Raw genomic sequence first — 25,000 nt, 5'->3', positions numbered from 1 at the left:
TTTTTTTTTTTACTTTCGTTGTTAATGAGACTGGGTCTAAATTAATACGTGAACTTACAAGCATATAGATAAACTTAATTGTCTATCCCTAAAAAGTAGTAAAGCAAAAAAAAAAAAAAAAGTAAGATAAAATAAAAACAAATACCAAACAGTTCCAAGTGGCAGGTAATTATTATAATGGTGTTTTTATTAGGCAGTAGGAGCTGACCTATGCAACGAAGGCAGCAAAGTAACCCTTTTAACTAATCCCTCTCACTGTTTCCCTTCTCTAACCCCTTATACCGCCTAACTATGGCTGCCAGCCCATCCCCACACTCTTACCTCACGCAGCGTCTCTTCCTGATCCTTTTCCACCTGTCCAAATCCTCCCTTTCTCTCTAAAACCCTTCCCGGTCCCTCCTTAATCCTCTCCACCGCGCCGCCGCCCACACTGCCCGGCACACGCCTTCCTCATCTGGCACGCCCACACACGTCTTCACAATTGCGCACAGACACGTGAAGACAGGAAGCATATTATGGAGCTAATTATTTAGCTTAAGATCAAATGCCGTTTGCTATAGTTGGAATAATGATACTGGAAACAGACTAGATTCTCTTTATTTTTGTTTTCTTCTCGTGGTAACTTCAGAAGGACGATTTCCTTTTATGCAAACTTATTAATTGCCTGATGAATGAAGATACTTCCTGGACTAGCAGTTCTTAATATTTCACCCTTTCTCATTTCTTACACTCTTGCTGTAATTTGTTGTCTTTGATATTAGTTTAGAAGTGGTTATGTAATCATGCCACAAGGTGTGTTTCTTTTCATGTATACATGCATTACTTCAGTACAACATTCACTTTGATTAAAATTTATGATATACCATTATGAAATCTTTCCCTCTTACACACACACACACACACACACACACACACGCTAAGAAATAAAATAAAATAAAATAAAATAGTAAAAATGAAGGACAATGTGATGCATACAAACATTGGCGGATTGATACGCAGAAAACTGTTATTACAAGACCATTTGAAAGAAAGAAAAGGAAAAAAAAAAATCCGAAGGTGGTGTGTTTAACGGAAACAAAACTCAAAGAAGAAAACCACATAGTCATTAACAATAACTACAATATTTGGAGAAGAGACAGGATTGGTGAAGGAGGCGGAGAAGTAATGATAATGACAAGAAAAGAGGTGAAAACAAAAATAGTGAAATATGGGGAAGGAAAAGCAGAAATAGTGAGTGTTAACATGGAAGATAATAATGGAGAAATACTAACGGTAATAACAACGTATGTACCACAAAAAAAAATAAAAATAAAAATAAATAAATAAATAGAATAAATAAATAATAATAATAATAATAATAATAATAATAATAATAATAATAATAATAATAATAATAATAATAATAATAATAATAATAATAATAACAATAATAATAATAAATAAATAAATTCTAGGAGTAAGGAAAACTATGGGAAAATAATAGATGATACCATTCATTGCTTGAGTAAATTAATCAAAAGTTATAAAAAAAAGTATTATTGGTTGATGACTTCAATTCAAAAAAGTAAATTGGGAAACATTTGAAGCAGGAGGAAATGAGACTGCATGAGGAAAAAGATTTCTGAAGCTATGGAAAACACAATGATGCAATGGTTGACTGAAAATACAAGATATAGGGGAGATGAAGAATCAACAAGACTAGACCTAATATTAATTAACAACAGGAATCGACCTAACTAAAGAATTAAGATACATGTGTCCCATGGAAAAAAAAAAAAGTGACCATGTAATGATAGAAATAGAGACTGATAATGATGTCAGTGAAGAGGATGAATCATACAAAGAAAACAAGAGAAACTGGGAAAGTGAATATAGATGATCTAAAGAAACTTTATGAAAAAATGGACTGGGAAAAGTTGAAAAGAGCAAATGATGTGCAAGATAAGCATGCCATTTTTATGAAACTACTTGAGACAGGAGTGAATAAATAAAAAAAAAACAGGTGTGGTTCAATGCAAGATGTTCAACTGCAAAAGAAAAAAAAAAGATGAAGCATGGATAAGAATGAAAAGAAATTGAAACTCCCAAAAATAAAGAAGACTTTAAGATAGCAATAAATTAATATGTGAAAATAAGGAGAGGAAGAGAAAGGATATGAAAAGGATATAATTATGTAGTTGAAAAGTGCAAGGATGAACCAAAACTGTTCTACAAATCCATAAATGGAAAAACTAAACAATGAAAAACTAAACAACGAAAAACTAAAAGAAAAACTGCAAAGCTTGAAGGATGGTAATGAAACATGAAGACCCGAAAGACATCGAGTGAATTGCTGAACAAAAAGTTTCACAGAAGAATCAGAATTTAAAGAACCACAAGATGAGAAGACAAAAAAAGCAAATGTAGGGAATTACAGTAATCAAAGAAGAAGTTTATAAAATGATGAAGGAGCTGGAAGAAAGAAAAGCAACAGGAGCAGATGGAGTATCAGGTTTCATTTTAAATGAGTGCAAGAAACAATTAATTGAACCAGTATATGACATAATAAAGTGATCAATATCAATTGGAAAAGTACCTGAGGAATGAAAGGGGACAGACATAGTGCCAATTTATAAAAGTTTTATTTATAAAAGTGAAAAGAAAGAAGAACCACTAACTATAGACCAGTATCAATGACAAGCACAGTATGTAAGATCTGTGAAAAAGTGATAAACAGTGGACAAAATTTCTAGAAAAAAAATTATATAATAACAGAAAAAACAGTTTGACTTTACACAAAAGTGATCATGTGCAACACATTTGATAAGCTTCTCAAGAGTGACTGATATACCACAGGATAGGTATGGATAGGTAGACTGTGTGTATTTAGATCTAAAAAAAAAAAAAGAATGACATAGTTCCCCACAACAGGCTACTATGGAAGCTAGAAAACATAGGATTAAATGGAAAAAAATAAATAAATAAAAATAAATAAAAAAACTGGATGGAAAGTTACTTAAAGGAAAGAGAAGTGAGAACAATAGTAAAAGATACAAAATTGAAATGAAGAAAAGTGTAGAGTAGAGTACCACAGGGATCAGTGCTGGCACCAATAGTTTTCACGATCTACATAAATGATATGCCTGAAAGAGAAAAGAGTTATGTTGTTTGTTTGCAGATGATGCAAAATTACAGACATATAAGAAGCAACAAAGGCTGTGAAAATCTACAAGAGGACTTAATAAAATCTGGGACTGGAATAAAAAATGGGAGATGAAATTTAATGTGAAAAAATGTCACATAATTAATGGAAATGGGAAAAAGTGAAGAGACCAAAATGGACAAATAAAATGGGAAATGAAGAAATTATAAAAGTATGAGAAGAGAAAGATCTGGGAGTGATAATACAGGATAGTCAAAAGTTGGAGAAACATGTCGAAAAGATATTCAGATATATAAAATGGTGAGAAATATTGGAACAGGACTCCACTACATGGATAAAGATGTGATGAGAAAGATAATTACCACTATGATTAGACCAAAGCTGGAATATGCTGAATCAGTGTGGTCTCCTCACAAAAAGAAACATAAAAAAAAAAAATGGAAAAGATACAAAGGATGGCAATAAAGATGGGTCCAGAACTGGAAGAATTAACATATGAAGACAGATTAAAGGAAATTAACCTGCCAACACTGGAACAAAGAAGAGAAAGGGAAGACTTAATACTGATTTATAAATTGAATTGAGTGGAAGAAACTGATAATGAGAAACTACTACTAAGAGAAGTAGAAAATACCAGATACACATGAGCCCACAGCAAAAAAACTAAGAAAAGCAAGATGCTTAAATAACAAAGAAACATAGTTTCCCAAAGAGAAATTTTAGAAGTTTGAAACAAGCTAAGTGAGGATGTAGTATCAGCAATGAATGTGCACAACTTTAAGAAAAAACTGGACAAGTGTAGATATGGAGACAGGACAAAAATGCCCTACGGATGAAATACCTGTGAAAATAATCAAAGAGAACAAAAATATTCTAGCAGAGCCACTCTCAAAATTATTCAATGATTAAATAAAAGATGGAGTTTTCCCTAATAGATTCAAGCTGGCAAAAATTATCCCTATCCATAAATCGGGAAGTAAAACTAATATCTCAAACTACCGACCAATCTCTATTTTACCAGTGTTCTCTAAAATATTTGAAATCATTATGAAGAACTTCCTCATGAACTACCTCAATTCACAAAAATTCTTAAATAATAGGCAATTTGGTTTCCGCCCCGGACTAAATACTTTTGACGCTATAAATGTGTTTACCTCTGACCTACACGATGCCTTGAATAAACATAAGTCTATAATATCCATTTTCATTGATTTCAGCAAAGCTTTTGACACAGTTGACCCAAACATTCTAATAGACAAATTACGTCACTATGGTATTCGTGGTTGTGTGGAAAATTGGTTCAAATCATATTTAACTGGCCGATCTCATTTTACATCCTACAATAACTCTAAATCAACCATCAAACCTATACATCTTGGCATGCCACAAGGTAGCATCTTAGGCCCTATTCTTTTCCTGATATATATCAACGATATCAGCAATGCCTCTACTGCTTTCAACACTATACAGTTTGCTGATGACTCCACCTTGTACATGATTGGTGATAATCCCACTGACCTAATCTACAGAGCCAACCTAGAATTATCTGCCTTTTCTGAATGGTGTCTTGCAAATCGCCTAACAATTAACACAGCTAAAACTTTCTACATGTTATTTACAAATACCACCACCAAATACCAACCCTTACCTAGACTTACCATATTAGATAAAGATATCACGCAAGTTTCTAAGACAAAATTTCTTGGAGTCACATTTGACAATAATCTTACCTTTAAATATCACATATCAAACCTTTGCCTAAAATTATCTAGATCAATGGCTCTATTGCTGAAAATAAAAAACTTTGTTCCAGTGGAAATTATGAAAATCATGTATTATGCCCATATATACCCACACTTAACCTACTGTAATCCAATTTGGTCCACTACCTACCCATGTCATCTACAAAATCTAAACATCCTCCACAATAAAATTATTAGAATCATGACTAATAGTGACTTCTTCCAACACACACCTCCACTCTTTAAATCTATGAAAATCCTTCAACTCTCTGACTTATCAAACTTCTCTATTGCATCATACATGTTCAAATTGATAAATTCCAACAACAACAATACCCTGACCCTAACTCATAACCACTCCACACGCTACAGGCATTCTCTACAGATTCCCCATCATACCTTAACTCTCTACCAACACTCTCTAATGTATAAAGGTCCCAAAATATGGAATAGCACCCTGTCACACATAAAAAATTCAGCGTAAATATCTTTAAGAGAAAACTAAAAGAATATTTATTGTCTCAATACTGACACATCTTGTACTTCAATCAATTTTTATCAATATCAATTATTTTGTTTCTTGGTATTGTAACCAAATAGTTCATATCCTCTGTAACTAAAATAGTTTATAACCTCTAGTATATATACATATTTATTTCTGTTTGTTTAATTATTCTCAAAACTAATATTTGCTTGTTTATAATCAGATTCCACTTCAATTTTCTCTATTTCTCATGTATAATTATGATTTTTCTCCTTTCCTTCCTGTTCTTGCAAAGCCATTTATCCCTAAATCTTTCGTTATTGCTATTAATTTTTTTTTTTTTTTTACATTTTCTTCAATTAGATTTTTAGTTTAGTGTTGTTTTACATTTTAGTATTAAGTAGATATTAAGTGTACCCAAAAAGCTTGTGCTTCATAAGGGGCTGTTTGTCTTTCAATTAATTGTACCTTAAGCTTATATATGTATTACAGACAAACATAATAAAGTGTATAAAGTGTTTAAAGTGTGGACCACATGAGTGTAGCTCAGGCCCTTTAAATTACACACACACACACACACACACACACACACACACACACACACCTTTGCAATAATTTTCTTTTATCTTAACCAGTACTCTCAGTGTATTAAGAATACAATATGTCTGGATTCAATATATTTTTTCAACAATAATAATAATACAGATATTTTTTATTTTTTATTTATTTTTTTTTGTTTGTAAAACTAAGTATACACCCTAATGAGCGCACAACCTGCTACAGCTAGGATAACCAAAATACATCTTTGAATAACCCTAAACCTATGAATGAAACTGCAGTGCACAGCTTCTAAGGCAACTAATTATCTTATCGTTATGGTATATGCTAAGCAGCTGGTTTATTAGGGGTTAATATCATAAAGACCTGTCAGAAATTACAATTTAATCTCGATCACCAACAGTGGTTGCTTAAAACCAAACCTGCTAAGGTCATTGTTGCTAGCACACTCCCTATGGCTGCTACTCGGCTCCATCCTGCTGTCCCAAGCCACAGAGGACTCAGGAAACACAACACTCAAACATGACTTGTTCAATATCAGCCTTTGTCAGGAAAGTGTCAAGGCTGGTCCCAAATAAAAGCAAGATAATTTTTCACTCCACACACACACACACACACACACACACACACACACACACACACACACACACACACACACACACACACACACACACACACACACACACACACACACTCCTCATTGACAGCTTTATTATAAGATAAGCTTATTTCAAGGTAAAAGTGCTGAAATTTCCAGTACAAACAATGTGCCCACAAAGTTTCCTCCAAATAATCTAAAAAGTTTTAAATGGGTACCTTCCATATGTGTGTGTGTCTCATATGCCAGCAAACATGCTAACCCACTAAGGCTACTGATGTAATCATGCTGACAGAAGTCCCATGAGGTTTGGGCTACATCAGTGCATCATAATCTGCTTTGGCACTTAAGTTACATTCCCCACATCACTCTTAATATTCATGTCCAGTCTCTTACCAAACCTTGTCTTTCTGGTTTTCCTTTCTTCCTAACCTCAATGGTTATCTCTGGTTACATCAAAGCTGCAAGTAATGACAAGTATCTAACATAATATTAAAAACCAAAACCCCTGGATGCACAGGGATTTTGGTGATACACCATCTCATGTTATTTTATTTTTTATCTTTTTAAATTTCCCTTTACTATTCATAAAAAAAATTATCAATTTCTTTTGTACTAAAGAGAATGAAATACCTTACAACTCTGATTTATCTTTTTTTACTAATATTCTTTAATGAGTCTTTAATGTTCTTTGCTACTGCAACACTAATTTTGTGATGAATTTTCAAATTGAGTTATGATGCTAAAGTAACATGGTGCTGAAATTCTTGTTATAGGTATCTTATTAAGTACCAGACAAATAAAGAATAGCCCACCATGTGCTTTAATTTTCAAAGATAAATAAATTGTGCAAAATTATTAGAAGTAAATATCTGTACAAGTAACAAGACAAGGGTTGCAATTTTTTGTTTTGCTCTAAACAGGAAAGGATGGCATAAATTGTTAATACAATTGTCTTCATAGCACTTCAAAATAGATAAGCGATAAAATGAGGAATACACCTTATATTTTTGGCTCTGAGTTTGAAGAGAAAGGATAAACACAATTATGTCTTAAAAACACTCTAATATATGCACCATGATCTAATACCTATTTGAAAACTGATTTCATGATCTGTCTTAAGATCTTACAATGAGAGTTATCTGTTGTGTTACCTTCACTCTGGCTTATGCATATGGTCCCTGGCAGCTCTCTTGCAATGCTGGGGACACACAAACTCTCTCTCTCTCTCTCTCTCTCTCTCTCTCTCTCTCTCTCTCTCTCTCTCTCTCTCTCTCTCTCTCCTCTCTCTCTCTCTGGTCAAACTGAACATACTCTATTGGTTCCACATTTCATATAAAAAATAAATAAATAAATAAAAATAATAATAATAATAATACAATAATAATAATAATGACTAAAAAAAAAAAAGCAAACCTACACACCCATCAAGGGAGCAAGCATACATAAAGCTTGTAATATGCATAGGTATGGTGCCTTAAACCTTTATGATATTGTAGTTTTTCTCAATTTTATAACTTTCATCTACTGTATTCTGATAAAACATTGTAAAACACACACACACACACACACACACACACACACACACACACTTCAAAGTGCTGCAATTACATAATCACTTTTCTTCACTGCTCCTCCACCTGTAAGTTCCTCACTGTTCATCACCTTCCTCTTCAGTCATCATGACCCACAGTCTGCAAAAGAACACACACAATGCCTCACAAATTTGCAACTGCTCACCTCATCTGGCACAATATGAACACCAACAACACTAATACATAAACCTCGCAGTATAATGTTGCCACATTCATCATATTTCAAGACTACATCATAGTACAATGTTTCATTATACAGGCTTTTTGAGAGGAATGTTTACTTATCATGACCCTTAACATAGAAAACCCAAAGACTACTGTACTATCTCTTTGGCAAAACACCTGCATCAACTTCCACTTACTTGCAATGATTAAAACTTGAAATAGAAAGTTAGGTTTGCTCTCTAAAGATTTATCTCTGGATGGTTCGAAAAAGCACCTTGACCATAGCTGAGCCCAGTCTACGACTTAACCACTTTCGTAATGCGCCCTGCAGAAGTGGAGAAAAGTGCTGGTAGCTAACCTCCCTACAGCTAATTAAGAGGAGTCTTAATCTAACTCTACACCTAATGAAGGGTAAGTAATTCTAATCTAATTCTACAGCTCTCAACATATAACAATTCTACACACCACCTTTCAATGTAATTTTCTATTCATAGTTACACCTTTAATGTGATTACATAAAACTCTTTATTGAACATGAGTGTTTTAATTTAGAATGTCATAAAGTAATATATTATTTGAATTTCTAATAGCACACATACAGAGAGAGAGAGAGAGAGAGAGAGAGAGAGAGAGAGAGAGAGAGAGAGAGAGAGAGAGAGAGAGAGAGAGAGAGAGAGAGAGAGAGAGAGAGAGAGAGAGAGAGAGAGAGAGAGAGAGAGAGAGAGAGAGAGAGAGAGAGAGAGAGAGAGAGAGAATCAGGGTCAGTCACAACAGTAAAGCTTGCCTCAAAGTCTCCAGACATGAACATGATCACAAAATGCTATTAATCAATTCAGTCTCACATCAGGGGACAACTACAACAATAAAACACACACACACACACACACACACACACACACACACACACACACACACACACACACACACACACACACACACATACACACACACACACACACATACACACACACACGTCAGGTCACTTACACAAATCCCAGAGATGCATTACTCCTCACAACCAGTGGTTTAACACCTTTCATATAAAAACAAAATATGCACTTCCTCCACCTGACCAAAGCAAGTCCCCTTCCAATACCTAGTCAAGCCTCTGTATAACCTTTACCATACAAAAAATTGAAAAACAGGAAGGGACACTTACCTTGGCTAATTCCTGGCCAATGAAGACAGAGGCAATTCCGAGGCCAAACACCAGGACATATGAGAGTGCCTTGAGGCTGGGGAGGCTGAACTCTTTGAGCAGCATGGACAGCCTCTTGGTGTTTGTATCACTGTAGGGTGGGGTAGCGCATCCTGTACAAGGACAGATGGAAAGCATAAATTTTATATAGGGTTGATGACAGGAGACAGAACTGCATTTGAAATATGATAAAACCAAACGAGCACATTACATTAATTAGTAGAGAGAAAATGACCACAAAATTTTGTAGAGAAAAATGACCACAAAATTTTGTAACAGCCAATCTTGCAATAAATCTAACCATGTTCAAATTAATAACTATTTGTTAAATGGAGTTCCAATATCTTTTTTATGCTATTTGTTCTAGATCATTATCCTCAAAAACATGTGGATGATAAATTAATATTTTTTCCATCAAGTAGAAAATAAGTCAAGAGTTTATGTATCATAACATATGTATTTACTTCCAATGATACAAAGGAATTTTTCTCTGTCAGTACTCACTTGCCAATCATCTCTGCCACCTTGTTGTAGTTGCGGATGAGACAGGCCTTGTTGTGAGTGAAGCTGTCAAAGCTAGCCTTGCCATGATACGCACCCATGCCACTGTTGCCAATGCCTCCAAATGGTAGATCATGGACTGCAAGGCAACAATGTCAGTACCTCTAACAAGCAAAAGGAAAATATCACACACTCTTAGCAAAGTGAAATGAATAATTCTTCAAGTGACTCATCTAATATAATCAGTTATTGCATTGTCATGGACAATATGCATGATTGGCAATTATATAATAAATTATTCTGTTAGAAACTATTACAGAAAAGACATAACTATCAAACCATGACACAAATCAAGTAACAGTATTGGGGTGAACATGCTCATACATGCAACAGAGGGCAAATCTATAAGATAAACACAAAATGCTTCCAACACAGAAGCAAACAGAAACAAACACAAGTAGGAGTCCAGCACATCAACACAACACAACAACACGGATACATTACAACTTGGTGAGGTTATTCTAATGAAGATGTTTTTCAGTCAGACATGAAACTAGCTACAGAATAGTCTAATGAACACATGATGTTAAATTCCCTCAAAATAACAGGTAATGGCATTTCTTCTGTATCCTTGACTCTGGAGAGACCAGGTCACCAATGCAACACAGCAAGACATACAGCAGCACACAGTGCTTGGGGAGTGTGTTTTACTTAATGTCTCTCAGCAAGCATAAAAATTGGACTGGGACAAAATAAATTATTGGCATCTCAAGTGCATCTTTCCTCCTCACTCATACCTATAATAAAAACAATTAGTATTAAGCAGGTTACCAGTGTCAGTGTCCACTGTGTCTTTGGTGATGTGGGATTGGCTCTGTTTTCCAGGTGAGATGTACAGTATTATGTTCTGTTCATGCTGTGGTGTTTGTAGTGATGAGTGTGAGGCAGACAAGTTATGGTGATATCATTCCATCATAGATCTTCACATACTGGGCTTGAATGGTGTCGATATAGCAAAACCCGGGAATTTAAAAACATGAAACTTCCAGAATGTCATATGAAAATTTGTCAAGGGAGGCAGTGAGTAACTGTCTTTTCAGAACCAATGTGGTGGCATCCCTTTATCTTTACCACATGGCCTCTATGAAGGCAGTTGGATGCTAATCCAACTCTTACAGCAAAGCAGCTGAAGGGAAGCAGTGGGGATGGCACCACCATGGCTGTGGAAAGATAATTCCTCACTGCCTGCCTTGATGAATTTTCATATGAGATTCTGGAAGTTTTGCGTTCTCTCATTCACATGTTTTGCTACAGGAACACAATTCAAGCCCAACATGTGAAGATTTACGATTGAATGATGTCACCATGACTTGTCTGCCACACCCTCCTCACTACAAACCCACTACATGACAAAATACATTTCAACCCAGAGAGAGAGAGAGAGAGAGAGAGAGAGAGAGAGAGAGAGAGAGAGAGAGAGAGAGAGAGAGAGAGAGAGAGAGAGAGAGAGAGAGAGAGAGAGAGAGAGAGAGAGAGAGAGAGAGAGAGAGAGAGAGAGAGAGAGAGAGAGAGAGAGAGAGAGAGAGAGAGAGAGAGAGAGAGAGAGAGAGAGTTATGTCTCCAAAAGACCCAGTGAATTTTGGCTCTAGTAATTAATACTAGTCATTGTTGATATGGGTATAAATGAGAAGGCAAGATGCACTTGAGATGCCAATGAGTCAATCTATCTTAGACTATTTTTTATGCATATTAAGTAATACACTGTCTCCAAGCAGCATGTGCTGCTGCAATGCAAGATCACTATTCGCTGACTGTAAGATGAGTTAGTCATCCCACACATGCCACTGTGACATCAGCATCTCTGTTCTCTATGTATGCACTAAGAAATGTAAATAAATGATTATGAAATAATTTGAGTACACAACCTCAGGTCAGAAACTGATCTAACAGCAAAATGTTAAGATTTTGAAATGCTTGCTAACAAAAATACTATGGAAAATTCCTGATTAAGGAAGCCATATGCAGACAATGTAACACCAATGGAGGTACACCAGACCCTCAATTTTCCAGACAAAAAAAGGCAAGTCAAGTATGCAAAAATTCTAAAGTTACATTCCAATTATGCTCTCACTCAATTCAACTTATGACTTATGATAGGTCTACAAATTACTTTACAAGTATTATATATCTTACCTATTACTGCTTGTCATATTATGCTGATGTAAAAGTGATAAGTAAAGTGAATATGAAGATCATCAAATTCTAAAATATTTTTCCAGATTCCTTGCTAATTACCTGAAATCTGAAAAGTGAGGGTCAGTTGTACAAGGACACCATAGCATACACACAACAGGATAACTGCTATTCACATGAGGCACCACAAGCCACAAGACAAGACAGATGCAGCAAGGCATGGAGCAAGGCTATGTAAGAGAAAACCAGTATACCTCCAGCATGGAACATTGTGTCATTGACCGTACACCCTCCACAGGGAACCCGACTGAGCATCTCCTTCACTAAGGTGTGCTTGGTGGAGAAAATGTACAAAGCCAAGGGGTTCGCTCTATGGTGAAAAGACATGGTGAGAAAGTTCTGAGATCTTGTACTGAAAGGTACTACATGCTTACTACTCAAGCAAGATATATAAAAGACATCAGAGAAGGCACCAAACACCAGATTTAAAGCATAATGTATATTTTAAAAGCAACATGCTCATCAACTCCTTATTTTTGTGCTTTGTATGATACTTTTACTTTATTGTGGTCCATTTTCTGCCACATACTTAATTTTGTGAAAAACTGTGGTATGTTAAAATCATGTAGAATTCCTATTTAGATCCTAAAGCTTTAATTTTTTAAGTTGCCAAATCTTGCCTCCATGTGTTGCAGTGCATTAGTATGCCACCACACAGCATCTTCAATACTTTCCAGCTTTCTGTCACTCATCCCTGGCAACACTTATTATGCCACCTGCTTTCTGCCAGCCATTTCCACCAAATGGCTTAGTGGGCCTGCAAGTTTTTTTTTTTTTTTTTTTCAGTTTTCAAGACTGAACTACAATTGAAGAGTAATGAAAGATGACAAACTTTAAATATTTCATTAAAAAAAAATCAAACTTAATAAGGCCAGGAGATTTCTGGCTGCAGATAACAAAGTGCGACTTTACAGATGTGTGTCAACAGTGGTGAGTTTTCAATATCAATGGCAAACTCTGATTATCATGTGCATGTTAAATAAGATACTGTATCCTTATTTTGTGCACAGGCTTTGTGAATTAATTCTGTATCTGTTACCTAATACTGACTTGGCTTTGACACCTGTTTACCTTCTACAATATCTACAAGGAATCAATATGAATGCAAGCCAAATTTACAAGTAAGGTGGTAAACATCTCCAGTCACACAGTGACTCTGGCCTGATTTTTTAAACATTGGTGTTAGTAAATCCCAACAGCAAACCCCACATTGTATCTCTTCTTACTAACTTTGCAAATATGTTTTTTTTTTTTTACTTGGGAAAGGAGACACAACAAGGTTTTAGGATAACCCAAGATCAACAGCACTTTCTGCACAGGTTGGCAGCTCTGAAGATTTTTGTGTGTCCACCAAAGCAATGAGCTGATCAATGCTTTACAGTTTTCCTGCCTGAACAGTGCATTTGGGCGCGCGCACACACACACACACACACACACACACACACACACACACACACACACACACACACACACACACACACACACACACACACACACACACACACACACACACACACACATATATATATATATATATATATATATATATATATATATATATATATACATATATATAAAATTTTTCTTTTGTATTTATTTTACATATTTATAATTTTTCTATTTGTACTTATTTTAACCTCTTCCATCTCATGTTGTTGCTAGTTGGGGCTATACATTCTTTAGTAGTTGGAATGTACAAGCAGGTGAGAGGTGCTCCTCAGAGAGGCATGTGAACAGATTTTGCTGGTCTCTGGGAACAACTCTGGGAAGCCTCACCTCCTCAGCTTGATTGACAAGATCAAGTTCTAGATGTGCTGCAAATGTCTACAATGGAATAATCATTTTCAAGAGTATCCAAAACTATGCTAAAAATGTTTCTTAGATGCCAACTAGTTAGTATGAAATCAAGTTATTAAGCCCATTCTATAGAGTCTTTGTATTTGTGGTTATGAGATTAGTTGCCAAGAGTTATCAAAATCAATCTGCAAATTGTAGTGATAATATTTTAAAGAGTCCTTTCCAACCATTATTATTGGTTGCTTTAGTTCCATTTTTTTCCACAGACACATTTAAATAGACATAAAAGGTAACAGAGTGGGGAAAAATGTCATCTCCCCTGTAACTACCAAAAAACTATTCAAATGTATCTACAAAAGAATGGAACTAAAACAATGAGTAATAATGGCAGGAAAGATTTCTAGAATATTACCATAGTGGTTTCATACTGAAATTGGTGAGATGTAAGTATGTACCACCCAGTGATAGCCAACTTGCCAGCCACCACATAGCCTACAATCTCCTATGCCTGTATCATATATAGCCAATTTTGATTTTACTTGCCAGTTTAGTTCAAAATTTCACATTTTCAATATGATGTACTAAATACAATTAAATAATCATAATTTTTTCCATTTAGATAATGCTGTTTACTAGCCCAAGCTTGATGAAGCCCAGTTATTAGAGCGTATAACGTTTCTGACCAGGAATAACTAAAGCGATGTTTTGTGCATTAAAAATACTTAAATGTTGTAATTATCAAGTGAAGATGCTGTAAACCTTGGAGAGGTGATGGAAATGGACATCTTTTTAATCTGGCAGGTAATCTGCACAATGTAGATGAACCCATAAGTAACATGGGTAAAGGTGCACGAATGCATGCATTTATAAATACCTTCTCTTCCTTATGATGATGATGGACACTATTTTCTGTTTGCACAGAAGTATACTGATATATTGTCATATTTTTAACATAAGTTTCAGTTGCGTATGAATTGTGAATATCATTGGCATTTCTTGTTGGGGAAGGGTAGGACATACCAACATTTATCTACATAACCTGTGGTGTCTCCAACGAACTGATACTAACACCACGGCTGAAAGGTTTAAAAACATGACATACTAAGAATCAGCTACACTGGTATTAGTAAATACTAACACCACATTTAAAAAATCTGGCCTTAAAGTCAATCAAAATGTACAGAAGTAACAATACTGTGCCGATCTTCTACACAAGATAATCATTGGCCATTTGTAAAGCTTCATAAAAATCTATAGAGGACATAAAAGCCTTTACATTACCAACAGGCACACACATAAACATGACAGGCCACACAAACCCCACACATTCATTCCCCCAGGTACTGGCAGCAGGGCACCTCTACCTGATAAGTGAACCATTGTATCATTAACACATGAGCCGCCACTGCTCGTGTGGGAGAGGAGCAGTTTCTGGATATTTTCTAAGGCTGAGAAGATGTACAACACTAGAGGCTTCTCCCTGCATGAAATAAAGCTTGGTGATGCCACTGTTTAATTTACACACACACACACACACACACATACACTATTTGGATAAAGAAATTATGAAGAAAATTATAACAAGCATGATACATCCTAAATTTGAATATGCAGTAGTTGTTTGGGCTCCACATTGAAAAAAGATTTAAGGAAACTGGAAAGAATACAGAGGATAGCACCAAAAATTGTACCAAATTTGAAAGACTTAAGTTATGAGGGAAGACTTAAAAAGATGGGATTACCAACACTACAAGAGAGAAGAGAAAAAGGAGACCTGATAACAGTATACAAATTAGTAAACAATAAAGAAAGAATAGACAGAAATGACTTGGGACTACAGATAGAGGAGGGAGAGAGATGTACGAGGGGGCATGGGAAAAAAGTAAACAAGAGTGGATGTTCGAGTGACATCAAGAAATGCAGCTTCCCGCATCAAACTACTGACATCTGGAATGATCTGAAGTGTACAGATGGTTTGTTGTCAAGCCTATTGCAACTTAAAGACTAACTAAAGAACAATAAACCAGACATGGTATGTTTAAAGGAAACCAAACTAAAGGAGGAAATAAAGCTGAGATTTACAAAGGAGGGTAATAGCACATGGAGGAGAGACAGAAAAGGAAAGGGAGGAAGAGGAGTGATGATAATGGTAAAAGAGGATATTGTTGTTGAGGAAGTGGAATATGGTGATGGAATGGTGGAAACTTTGAGTGTTTTGATTAAGATCAAAGAAAAAAAAAGTTATTAAGACATACATACCACCAAAAACTAATGCATGGGAGACCAACAGATATAAAACAATGCAACTAGAAACAGGAAATAGCATATAGAAAATTATAAGGAAAAGTAACAAAATGCTCTTCGTAGGTGACTTTAACACTAAAAGAATTAACTGGGAGGAGATGGAAGTGAAAGAAAATGTCAGGTCATGGGGCGAAGAACTTATGCAAACCATGACAGTGAATATATTGAGACAGTGGGTGAACAAACCCACAAGATGCAGAGAAGAAGAATGATCACAGTTAGAATTAGTGTTTATAAAAACCTCAGAAAGTAGACCAAATATACATTGTCTGAGTCCACTGGAAAGAAGTGATCATGTGACAATAGAAATAGTACTGCAGGAGGAAACAGTGTTGCACAGGAATGAACAATTTAGAAATGGGAGATAGAACTATGCTGAGCAAACTTAGCAGAGCTTAATAAATTTTATGGAAAAATTCACTTGAAAGAGTTATATGAAGCTAAAGTAGTGCAAGAAAAATTATGAGATATTTTTGAGCAAGTATAGAGAAGGGGTGCAACAGTTTGTACCAAGTTACAAAGTGAGAATTGGGAAGTATGAATGGTATAATGTCAGGTGTATAGAAGCAAAAATGAAAAAGGGCAGGGCATGAAGGAAAATTATAAGAATTCTGAACAGAAATACTAGGGAAAAATATGGAAAGGCAAGGAATGAATATGGTATAATAAGAAGAGAAGAAAGAAATTTTGAAAGTGACTAATAAAATGCAAGGAAGACCCCAAACTCTTCTACAGATACGTGAGTAGAAAAAAAAAAAGATACATAGGGATGATATAAACAAGTTAAAAAGAGAAGGAAGAATTTATGAAACTACTGAGATGAGTGAACTAACGAATTAGAGTTTTCAATCTGTGTTTACAAAGGAAACTGATTTTGTGGCACCAAAAGTGGTATCACAGAATGAAGGAATATAGGAGATACAAATAAAGAGACAAGAAATCAAGAAACTGCTGGAAGAGCTGGATGTTAGAAAAGCTATGGGACCAGATCAAGTAAATGGATGGATATTAAAAGAATGCAGAGAACAAATGAAGGAACCCATATGGAATATAATCAACAGTTTGTTGAAAGAAGGAAAAGTACCAAGGGAATGGAAAAGAGCTAACATAATCTTAATACACAAATGGAGAAGTGAAATGGAACCATTAAGTTACAGACCAATGTCACTAACAAGTATTGTAAGTAAGGTCTGTGAAATAGTAATTAAAGATAGATCAGTGCAATATATAGAAGATAAAAAGACAATTACAGAAAAGCAAGTTAGATTCAGGAAAGGTTGATCCTGTGCCACAAATCTACTGAGCTTTTATACAACAGTAATAGAGAGAGTGCAAGAGAAGGATAGATGGGTTAATGAAGTACACCTGGATCTCAAAAAGGCATTTGATAAAGTTCCCCACAAAAGCCTTATGTGGAAGTTAGAGAATGAAGGAGGACTAAAGGGATCAACATAGTGATGGATGGATCATCATCATCATGGAGGGATGATTGTTTACAAGGGAGGGAAATGAGAATAGTAATCAGAGACACTAATTCAAGTTGGTGCTGATGATGCAAAAATAATGAAAATAATAAAGGATGAAAATGACTGCAAGGAAGTTACAAAAGGATACTGACAAGACACATGCATGAAGCCAAAGATGAGAACTAAAATTTAATGCCAGAATATGCCACATGTTATGAATGGGAAAAAAGTAAAAAGGGACCTTCATGGAATTACGAAATGGGAGAAGAAATAATAACAAAAAGTAATGAAGAAAAGATTTGGGAGTAATGATCCACCTGAAAGACATATCACTTGAAAGGCACATAAACGGAATATTCAGCTCTACATACGGCTTGTTAATAAACATTAGGGTGGCGTTTAACTATTTAGATAAAAAAATGATAAAGAAAATTATGACAAGCATGATACAACCTAAATTCGAATAAGCAGCAGTAGTTTGGGCTCCACATAGAAAAAAAAGATATAAAGAAACAGGAAAGAATACAGAGAATAGCAACAAGGATGGTACTAGAATTGAAAGATTTAAGCTATGAAGAAAGACTTGAAGAGCTGGGATTACCAACACTACAAGAGAGAAGAGAAAGAGAAGTAACAATGTACAAATTAATAAACAATATAGAAAGAACAGACAGAAATGACTTGGTAGCACAGATGGAGGAGGGAGAGAGACAGACAAGGGGGTATGGGGAGAAAATAAAGAAGGGTGGATGTTCAAGTGACATCAAGAAATACAGCTTCCTGTATCAAACTACTAAAATCTGGAATGATTTGAAGGGAGAGGTGGTTGTGGCAAACAGTGTATACATGTTTAAAGAGAAACTGGATAAATATGGTTATGGAGACATGACAAAATGAGCTTTGACTCATGCCCTGTACAATACAATTAAGTAAATAAATGTTTAAAGAGAAACTGGATAAATATGGATATGGAAACAGGACAAAATGAGCTTTGGCTTGTGCCCAGTACAATCCATCAATCTTAAATCCTCTGATCTATTGACAGTTTCCTTACAAAGCCTGACAAAGGATGAAGAGTCAGCAGGTTTGAGAGTTTAAGACTGACAGAGAACACCAAACTCTGTTGAAGTGAGTGTGGTATTCAGGGAAGAAATTTTTGAAACACACACACACACACACACACACACACACACACACACACACACACACACACACACACACACACACATCACTTCAACATACAGCATGTTTTTCATCCTTCATTCAGTCCTAATTCAACACTCTCCAATTTCTATTCATAATAAGCATTTTCTTTTACAAAGGTGTTTCAGAAATTGACCAGTTTATCCTGGGTATTCTCTTAAGTGAACCTCTACTCCCTGAAAAGCAAAAAAAAAAGCAAACACTACATTATCAGTATTGCATGAAGTAGTAGTCATAGTGAACTGAAGATCTTTATGTCTCAGTAAAGCAAAGATCACCCATCCATGCAGAAACCTTTATGACACCTGGAAAATAATAACAAAGCAGGAAAAATTATTGGGAGAAAAGATTAAGTTAATAGAAGTTTTAGAGCCTATGGCATGCTCTTATTTCATGAATGATCAAAACTCACTAGATTTTTTATATCTTGAGCATAAAAAAATAAATAAATAAACAAAATAAAAATAAAATAAATAAATAATTAAATAAATAAATAAACTAGTGTTCCTAGAAAAGAATTACATCAAATTCTTGCATTAAGTACCTATATAATTCTTGGGTCGTCCATTCTAATAATCCTCACTAAGTACATTATGAACAAAGAATTCATCTTGTGTATAAAAACACTCAATCCACCTGGAAAAAACATTATTATGAGAAAATTACTTAAGAATGTCAGTATGTATAGAAAAGGAGAAAAATTTACCCTGTAAACACAAGCAAATAATGTTAATACAAAAAACTACTTTGTCAATTTGCCAAACTCATTTCATTTCCATAATCAAGAAATAGTGAAGGGTTCAAGTTAATGATCAAAGAAAGGGTTCTATATTACACTCATTATTATTTACACCCTTCTTAGAATTGATAGCAACAAGTTCACAAACACCAAGACATAATGACTGAGCATATTAAGTCCAGCTTGTGAGGATAGATAGATATAGATGAGGGCAAGAGGTGATAATGAGTTAAAAAAAGCTGTCCTGTGTAGGATGACTGGTGTGCTAAAGACTTGTGATCTTTTCTTTCTTTTCATTGCTATGCAGATCAAACATCTCATCCATGATCTGTCATACACAGGAAAGATAAACAAGAAAGGTGATGAGCAGAAATGAAGTCAACAACTGAAGAAGAAATGGTATGAACAATATCAGTGTGGCACCAAGAAGGAATCACAATGATGCCAGCTATTACCACCACCATTACTACTGGGAACAGGCAAGTTAAAAGTGGAAGGAGCTAATGGCTCACAGAAATGCCACAAACTATGCTATTATGGCATCAAGAAAAAATCAGACAGTTTTACACTACAAGTAAGTCAACAACTGAAGAAACCAGTTCCATTGAAATATCAAGAGCTGCACTATTACAGCATCCATAAGGAACAGCAATGCTCTCCACCACCACCAGCACCCACCACTGCCAACAACCAAATCTTCTTCACTCACTGGAGAAATGAACAACACAATCATTAAAACACATAGACCCAGAAAGCACTTGCTGAGCAAAGGTCTGTTGCTGCTTGGACGAGGTTGAGAACACATAGCAGGTGAGGGGTGCATCTCTACAGTGGGCGGGACGGCAACACGGCAACACCAGCAGCGAGTGTGATGGGGACAGACACATACATGTAATTGTGGCAACACTCACTGATATCCAGATCTATGAACAAATTTTTTCCTTTAACATCATGTGATACTCTACTTGCTACTGTGCATGAATACTAATGGTTAACTTGGTACTGTGCATGAATGACAGAACTTTTCCCTATACACTGTAAGAGTGACAATAAATTAATAATACAATACTTTCCCTCTAATAATGTGCATCAGTGATGATATTCTTCTTAACACTGTTCATGAATGATGATACTTCATAATTACCAATGTGTACAAATAATATTTTCAATAATTACTAAATGCATTACTTTCTTGCTAATAATAACAATTCATTCAACAGAAATAATGACTGCTTTATTTTCATTTACATGAAAAAAAAAAATACAAAAATACTACAAAATTGCTTTCCCTTGCTAAACTAAACTATTATACAGCGCAAAAAGAATGAGGTCTAATTTCTTAAAAGGAAAAGGTAAAGGATCTATTTTATCATCAATGAAAGCCAACAACAATTACTTTCAATTGGGAGCAAAGTTAGCTGCATACTCTGTACCAACAGCGAAAAAAGTGATCTTTGGTACAAGCTGCCTATCAACACTTGATACAAGCTGGCCATCAGAAAGGTACAAGATACAACTTGTGGCATGAAGCCTCACCTTGCATTGATGAAACTGATGGCCTCATAGGCAGACTCCACACTGATGATGGGTAGGATGGGGCCAAAGATCTCGTCAGTCATCACCTAAAGCAAGAGTACCCTATATAAAGCAGACTCATCAAAAACAATGCAGGCTACAATTTTTACTTGTCTAGTCCTGTAAACCTTCATAAGTGTTTAAAGCTTAACTATGGATTTCCAAATGCAACCAAAATGATAAAAAATGGTGTTAAAATATGAAAGTCATCATAAAAGTTTACATGATCAAAGTCAAGAGCAATGAAGATATCAAACAGAAGAGCAATAAATGAAGAACCAGTAAAAGATAAAATTTGGGACAATGAAAATATGGATAAAAAAAATGGCACAAAATAGAGAAACCAATAAAAGATAATGTAAGACCTTCTAAATACAAATTTCCCAAAGTAGGTCAGAAACAGAAAGCTCAACACTGTCATGATAAAAAATGGTGATTAAGATGAAGGTAATGATAACAACAACATTGAGGGTTGTGATAATAATGATGACAGGAATGATGATAACAACATTGAGGATTGTGACAATGATGATGACAGGAATGATATAAAAATGATGATAATATTAATGCTAGTGACGCTGTGCCTTGCCTTGCTCTTAGGAGAGACATCAGTAAGGATGGTTGGAGCAATGTACAGCTGCTCCCTGTCCACCTCCCCACCCACTGCCACCGTACCCTCCTTCAGGTATTCGCTAAGACGGCTAATAGGAAAGAGAAGGATGGCTGGACATTATGTAAAGCATGATTAAGTGGCTTTCCTATACCTAATTGTTATTAATGTAATGAAACTATTGCTGCTGCTGCTTCTGCTTTTTCACCAACATTACAATACATGCAATACAGCACACGGGCATTCCTCTCATTATCATTGAACATTTTTTCTTCTTTCCTATTGTAAAATGGAATATAGAGCACGATATTCCTTCATGCCAACAGTTACATTACTACATTATGATATATTGGCTCACAAAATAAAAAGAAAAGAGCAAAAATCTATGAAGTAAAAATAAATAAAATTAATTAATTAATTAATTAATTAATTAATTAAATAAATAAATAAATAAGTAAATAAATAAATAAAACTTATGAAATAGGAAAGAAATAAAATAACATGGAACACCAAAGAAATAATAATAATAACAGGTTTTGGTTAAAATAAAGGTAAAAATAAAATAAAACTTTGTAGTTATTGACACACACACACACACACACACAAAAAAAAAAAATAAAAAAAAAAAAATAAATAAAAATAAATAAATAAATAAAATAAATAAATAAGTAAAAAATAGATACATACAATAAATAAATAGATAAATAAAAAGATAAATAAATAAATAAATAATAAATATTTAAAATAAATAAATAAATAAACAAATAAATAAATAAATAAATAAATAAAATAAATAAAAATATTTAAAATAAATTAATTAATAAACAAATAAAACAAAATAAATAAATTAATTAAATTAAATAAGCATTATAAAACAAATGAATAAACAAATAAATTAATCTTCTCACACACCAGATGCACATGTCAAAATGTCTTCAAGTGAAACTGTGCCAATGCACAAGTGAATCAAAAAACTTATTTAAATCAATTTAAAATAAAGTTTCTGAAGTACATAAATTTATGGCGAGTCAAAGATGAGCAAAAGTTTCACAAAGATAATGAACTGACAGCACTGTCCAAGAATATGCTTTGTCATTTTCAGCCCATGACTCAGGCTGTCTGCATGTAATATGAGATGAGTGCTGATTTCAGTTTTCCTTAATTTTCTTGAGATCTAACTGACATATCACAATACCAATAGTACCATCGTAAAGCTCATAAAAGATCATTTATGTGATGTGCAGCAAGCAGAATTCTTTCAGGGAAAGTTCTGACCTATGAGGTTGTGAACATTGTTTTTTTCTTTTGTTTTTTTTTATTTTTGAGGGAAAAATGAGTGAAATTATTTATTAATTGAGTTCTTTTGTCATCATCATAAAGATAATTTACTTGAGAATCTAATGATATATATATATATATAATTCATGTACATGCCTACTTATGAGTTTCAAAGGAAAGAAAACCGCTTCTAAATCAGAGTTCTGCAAAGTGTATGGAGAGACCACAAATGTCTGTCAATAGAATGGGGTGTTGGAAGAAAACTAATGAAATTTACTATTGCGTGAGAGGGTTAATAAAAATAAAATAAATAAATGGAGACAGAAAGAAAGAAAAGAAAGAAATGAGGGAAAACTGACAAAAAGACAGAAAAAGAAAGAAAATCAAGAAAATCTTATAAACAAACTTACACACTCCCCATTTTTTTTTATCTCACTCAAACAAAAGCTTCATACCAACAAAATCACCAGTCAACTCACTCCACGTGCTTCTCGTTGATCACCCTGCACAGGTCAGGGGAAGCCTTGGGGTTGGTGCCATACCACTCCTCCAGCACACGCCGTGCCACCTCCACAAACTTGTCCTGCAGCTGCTTGGAGCACAGGATGTAGTCTGGGGCAATGCACGTCTGGCCCAGATTGATGCACTTCCCCCACAGGATGCGACGCACAGCCACCTCCATGTCCACGGAATCATCAATATAAACGGGGCTGTTAGGAGAGAGGGAAGGCATTCATTATTTCTTAAGGTTGGTTTTGGAGTTAGAGAAACTTATTCTTGGATGCAAACTAGTTCATGTGCAATGTATGGGTATTAATGTAAGGTTTCAATGCCTCAAAAACTCAATTCCTCCATCTATCAACTTAACACAACCTTCCAGACAACTATCCCCTCTTCTTTACTGACACTCAACTGTTCCCCTCTTTACACTGAACATCCTTGGTCTGTCCATTAATTATAATCTAAACTGAAAACTTCATATCTCATCTCTAGTTAAAACAGCTTCAATGAAGTTAGGCATTCTGAGATATCTCTGCCAGTTTTTCTCTCTCTTCCAGCTGCTAACTCTGTTCAGGGGGCCATATCCATCCACGGATATGGAGTATACTTCACATATCTGAAGGGGGTTCCACTAATACCACTCTTTTAGACAGGGTGGAATCAAAAGCTTTTTGTCTCATCAACTCCTCTCCTCTAACTGACTGTCTTCAGCCTCTTTCTCATCACCACAATGTTGCATCTCTTGTTATCTTCTACCACTATTCTCATGCTAACTGCTCTTCTGATCTTGCTAACTGCATGCCTCCCCTCCTCCCTTAGTCTCACTGCACAAGACTTTCTTCTTTCTCTCATTTCTATTCTGTCCACCTTTCTGATGCAAGAGTTAACCAGTATTCTCAGTCATTCACCCTTTTCTCTGGTAAACTCTGGAACTCCTTGCCTGCTTCTGTATTTCCACCTTTCTATGACTTAAACTCCTTCAAAAGGCAGGTTTCAAGGCATTTATCCTTCAATTTTTAACTAATGCTTTGGATCCTATTTGGGGACCAGCATCTCAGTGTGCCTTTTTTTTATTGGACTTCTGTTGCCCTTGGCCAGTGTCCCTCCTACATAAAAAAAAAAAAAATAATAAATAAATAAATAATAATAATAATAATAATAATTAATAAATATATAAATAATACTAATACTAATAAGATAAATAATATGTAATTAGGCTGTTGAGGGAAAGAAGGTATATGGTGATCATATACATGTATGTTAATGACAATTTTGGATTCAGGGAGGCCTA

General features: G+C 34.9%; 1 protein-coding gene across 1 annotated transcript in view; it reads right to left on the bottom strand.

The window, feature by feature from the left end:
- Positions 1 to 6,034: 6,034 nt before the first annotated feature.
- The window catches only part of LOC135109634 (aldehyde dehydrogenase, dimeric NADP-preferring-like), a 40,735-nt gene continuing 21,769 nt past the window's right edge, over positions 6,035 to 25,000 (bottom strand). The window contains 8 exon segments of the mRNA XM_064021089.1: positions 6,035 to 8,218; positions 9,444 to 9,584; positions 9,586 to 9,595; positions 9,987 to 10,122; positions 15,398 to 15,513; positions 21,282 to 21,367; positions 21,910 to 22,021; positions 23,688 to 23,918. Coding sequence (XP_063877159.1) covers positions 8,198 to 8,218; positions 9,444 to 9,584; positions 9,586 to 9,595; positions 9,987 to 10,122; positions 15,398 to 15,513; positions 21,282 to 21,367; positions 21,910 to 22,021; positions 23,688 to 23,918 — 853 coding nt within the window. The 3' untranslated portion in view covers positions 6,035 to 8,197.

Source organism: Scylla paramamosain, chromosome 19 (genome assembly GCF_035594125.1).
Source record: "Scylla paramamosain isolate STU-SP2022 chromosome 19, ASM3559412v1, whole genome shotgun sequence".
Taxonomy (NCBI): Eukaryota; Metazoa; Arthropoda; class Malacostraca; order Decapoda; family Portunidae; genus Scylla; species Scylla paramamosain.
The sequence above is the reverse complement of the archived record's forward strand: the minus strand, read 5'-3'. Positions and strand labels throughout refer to the sequence as shown.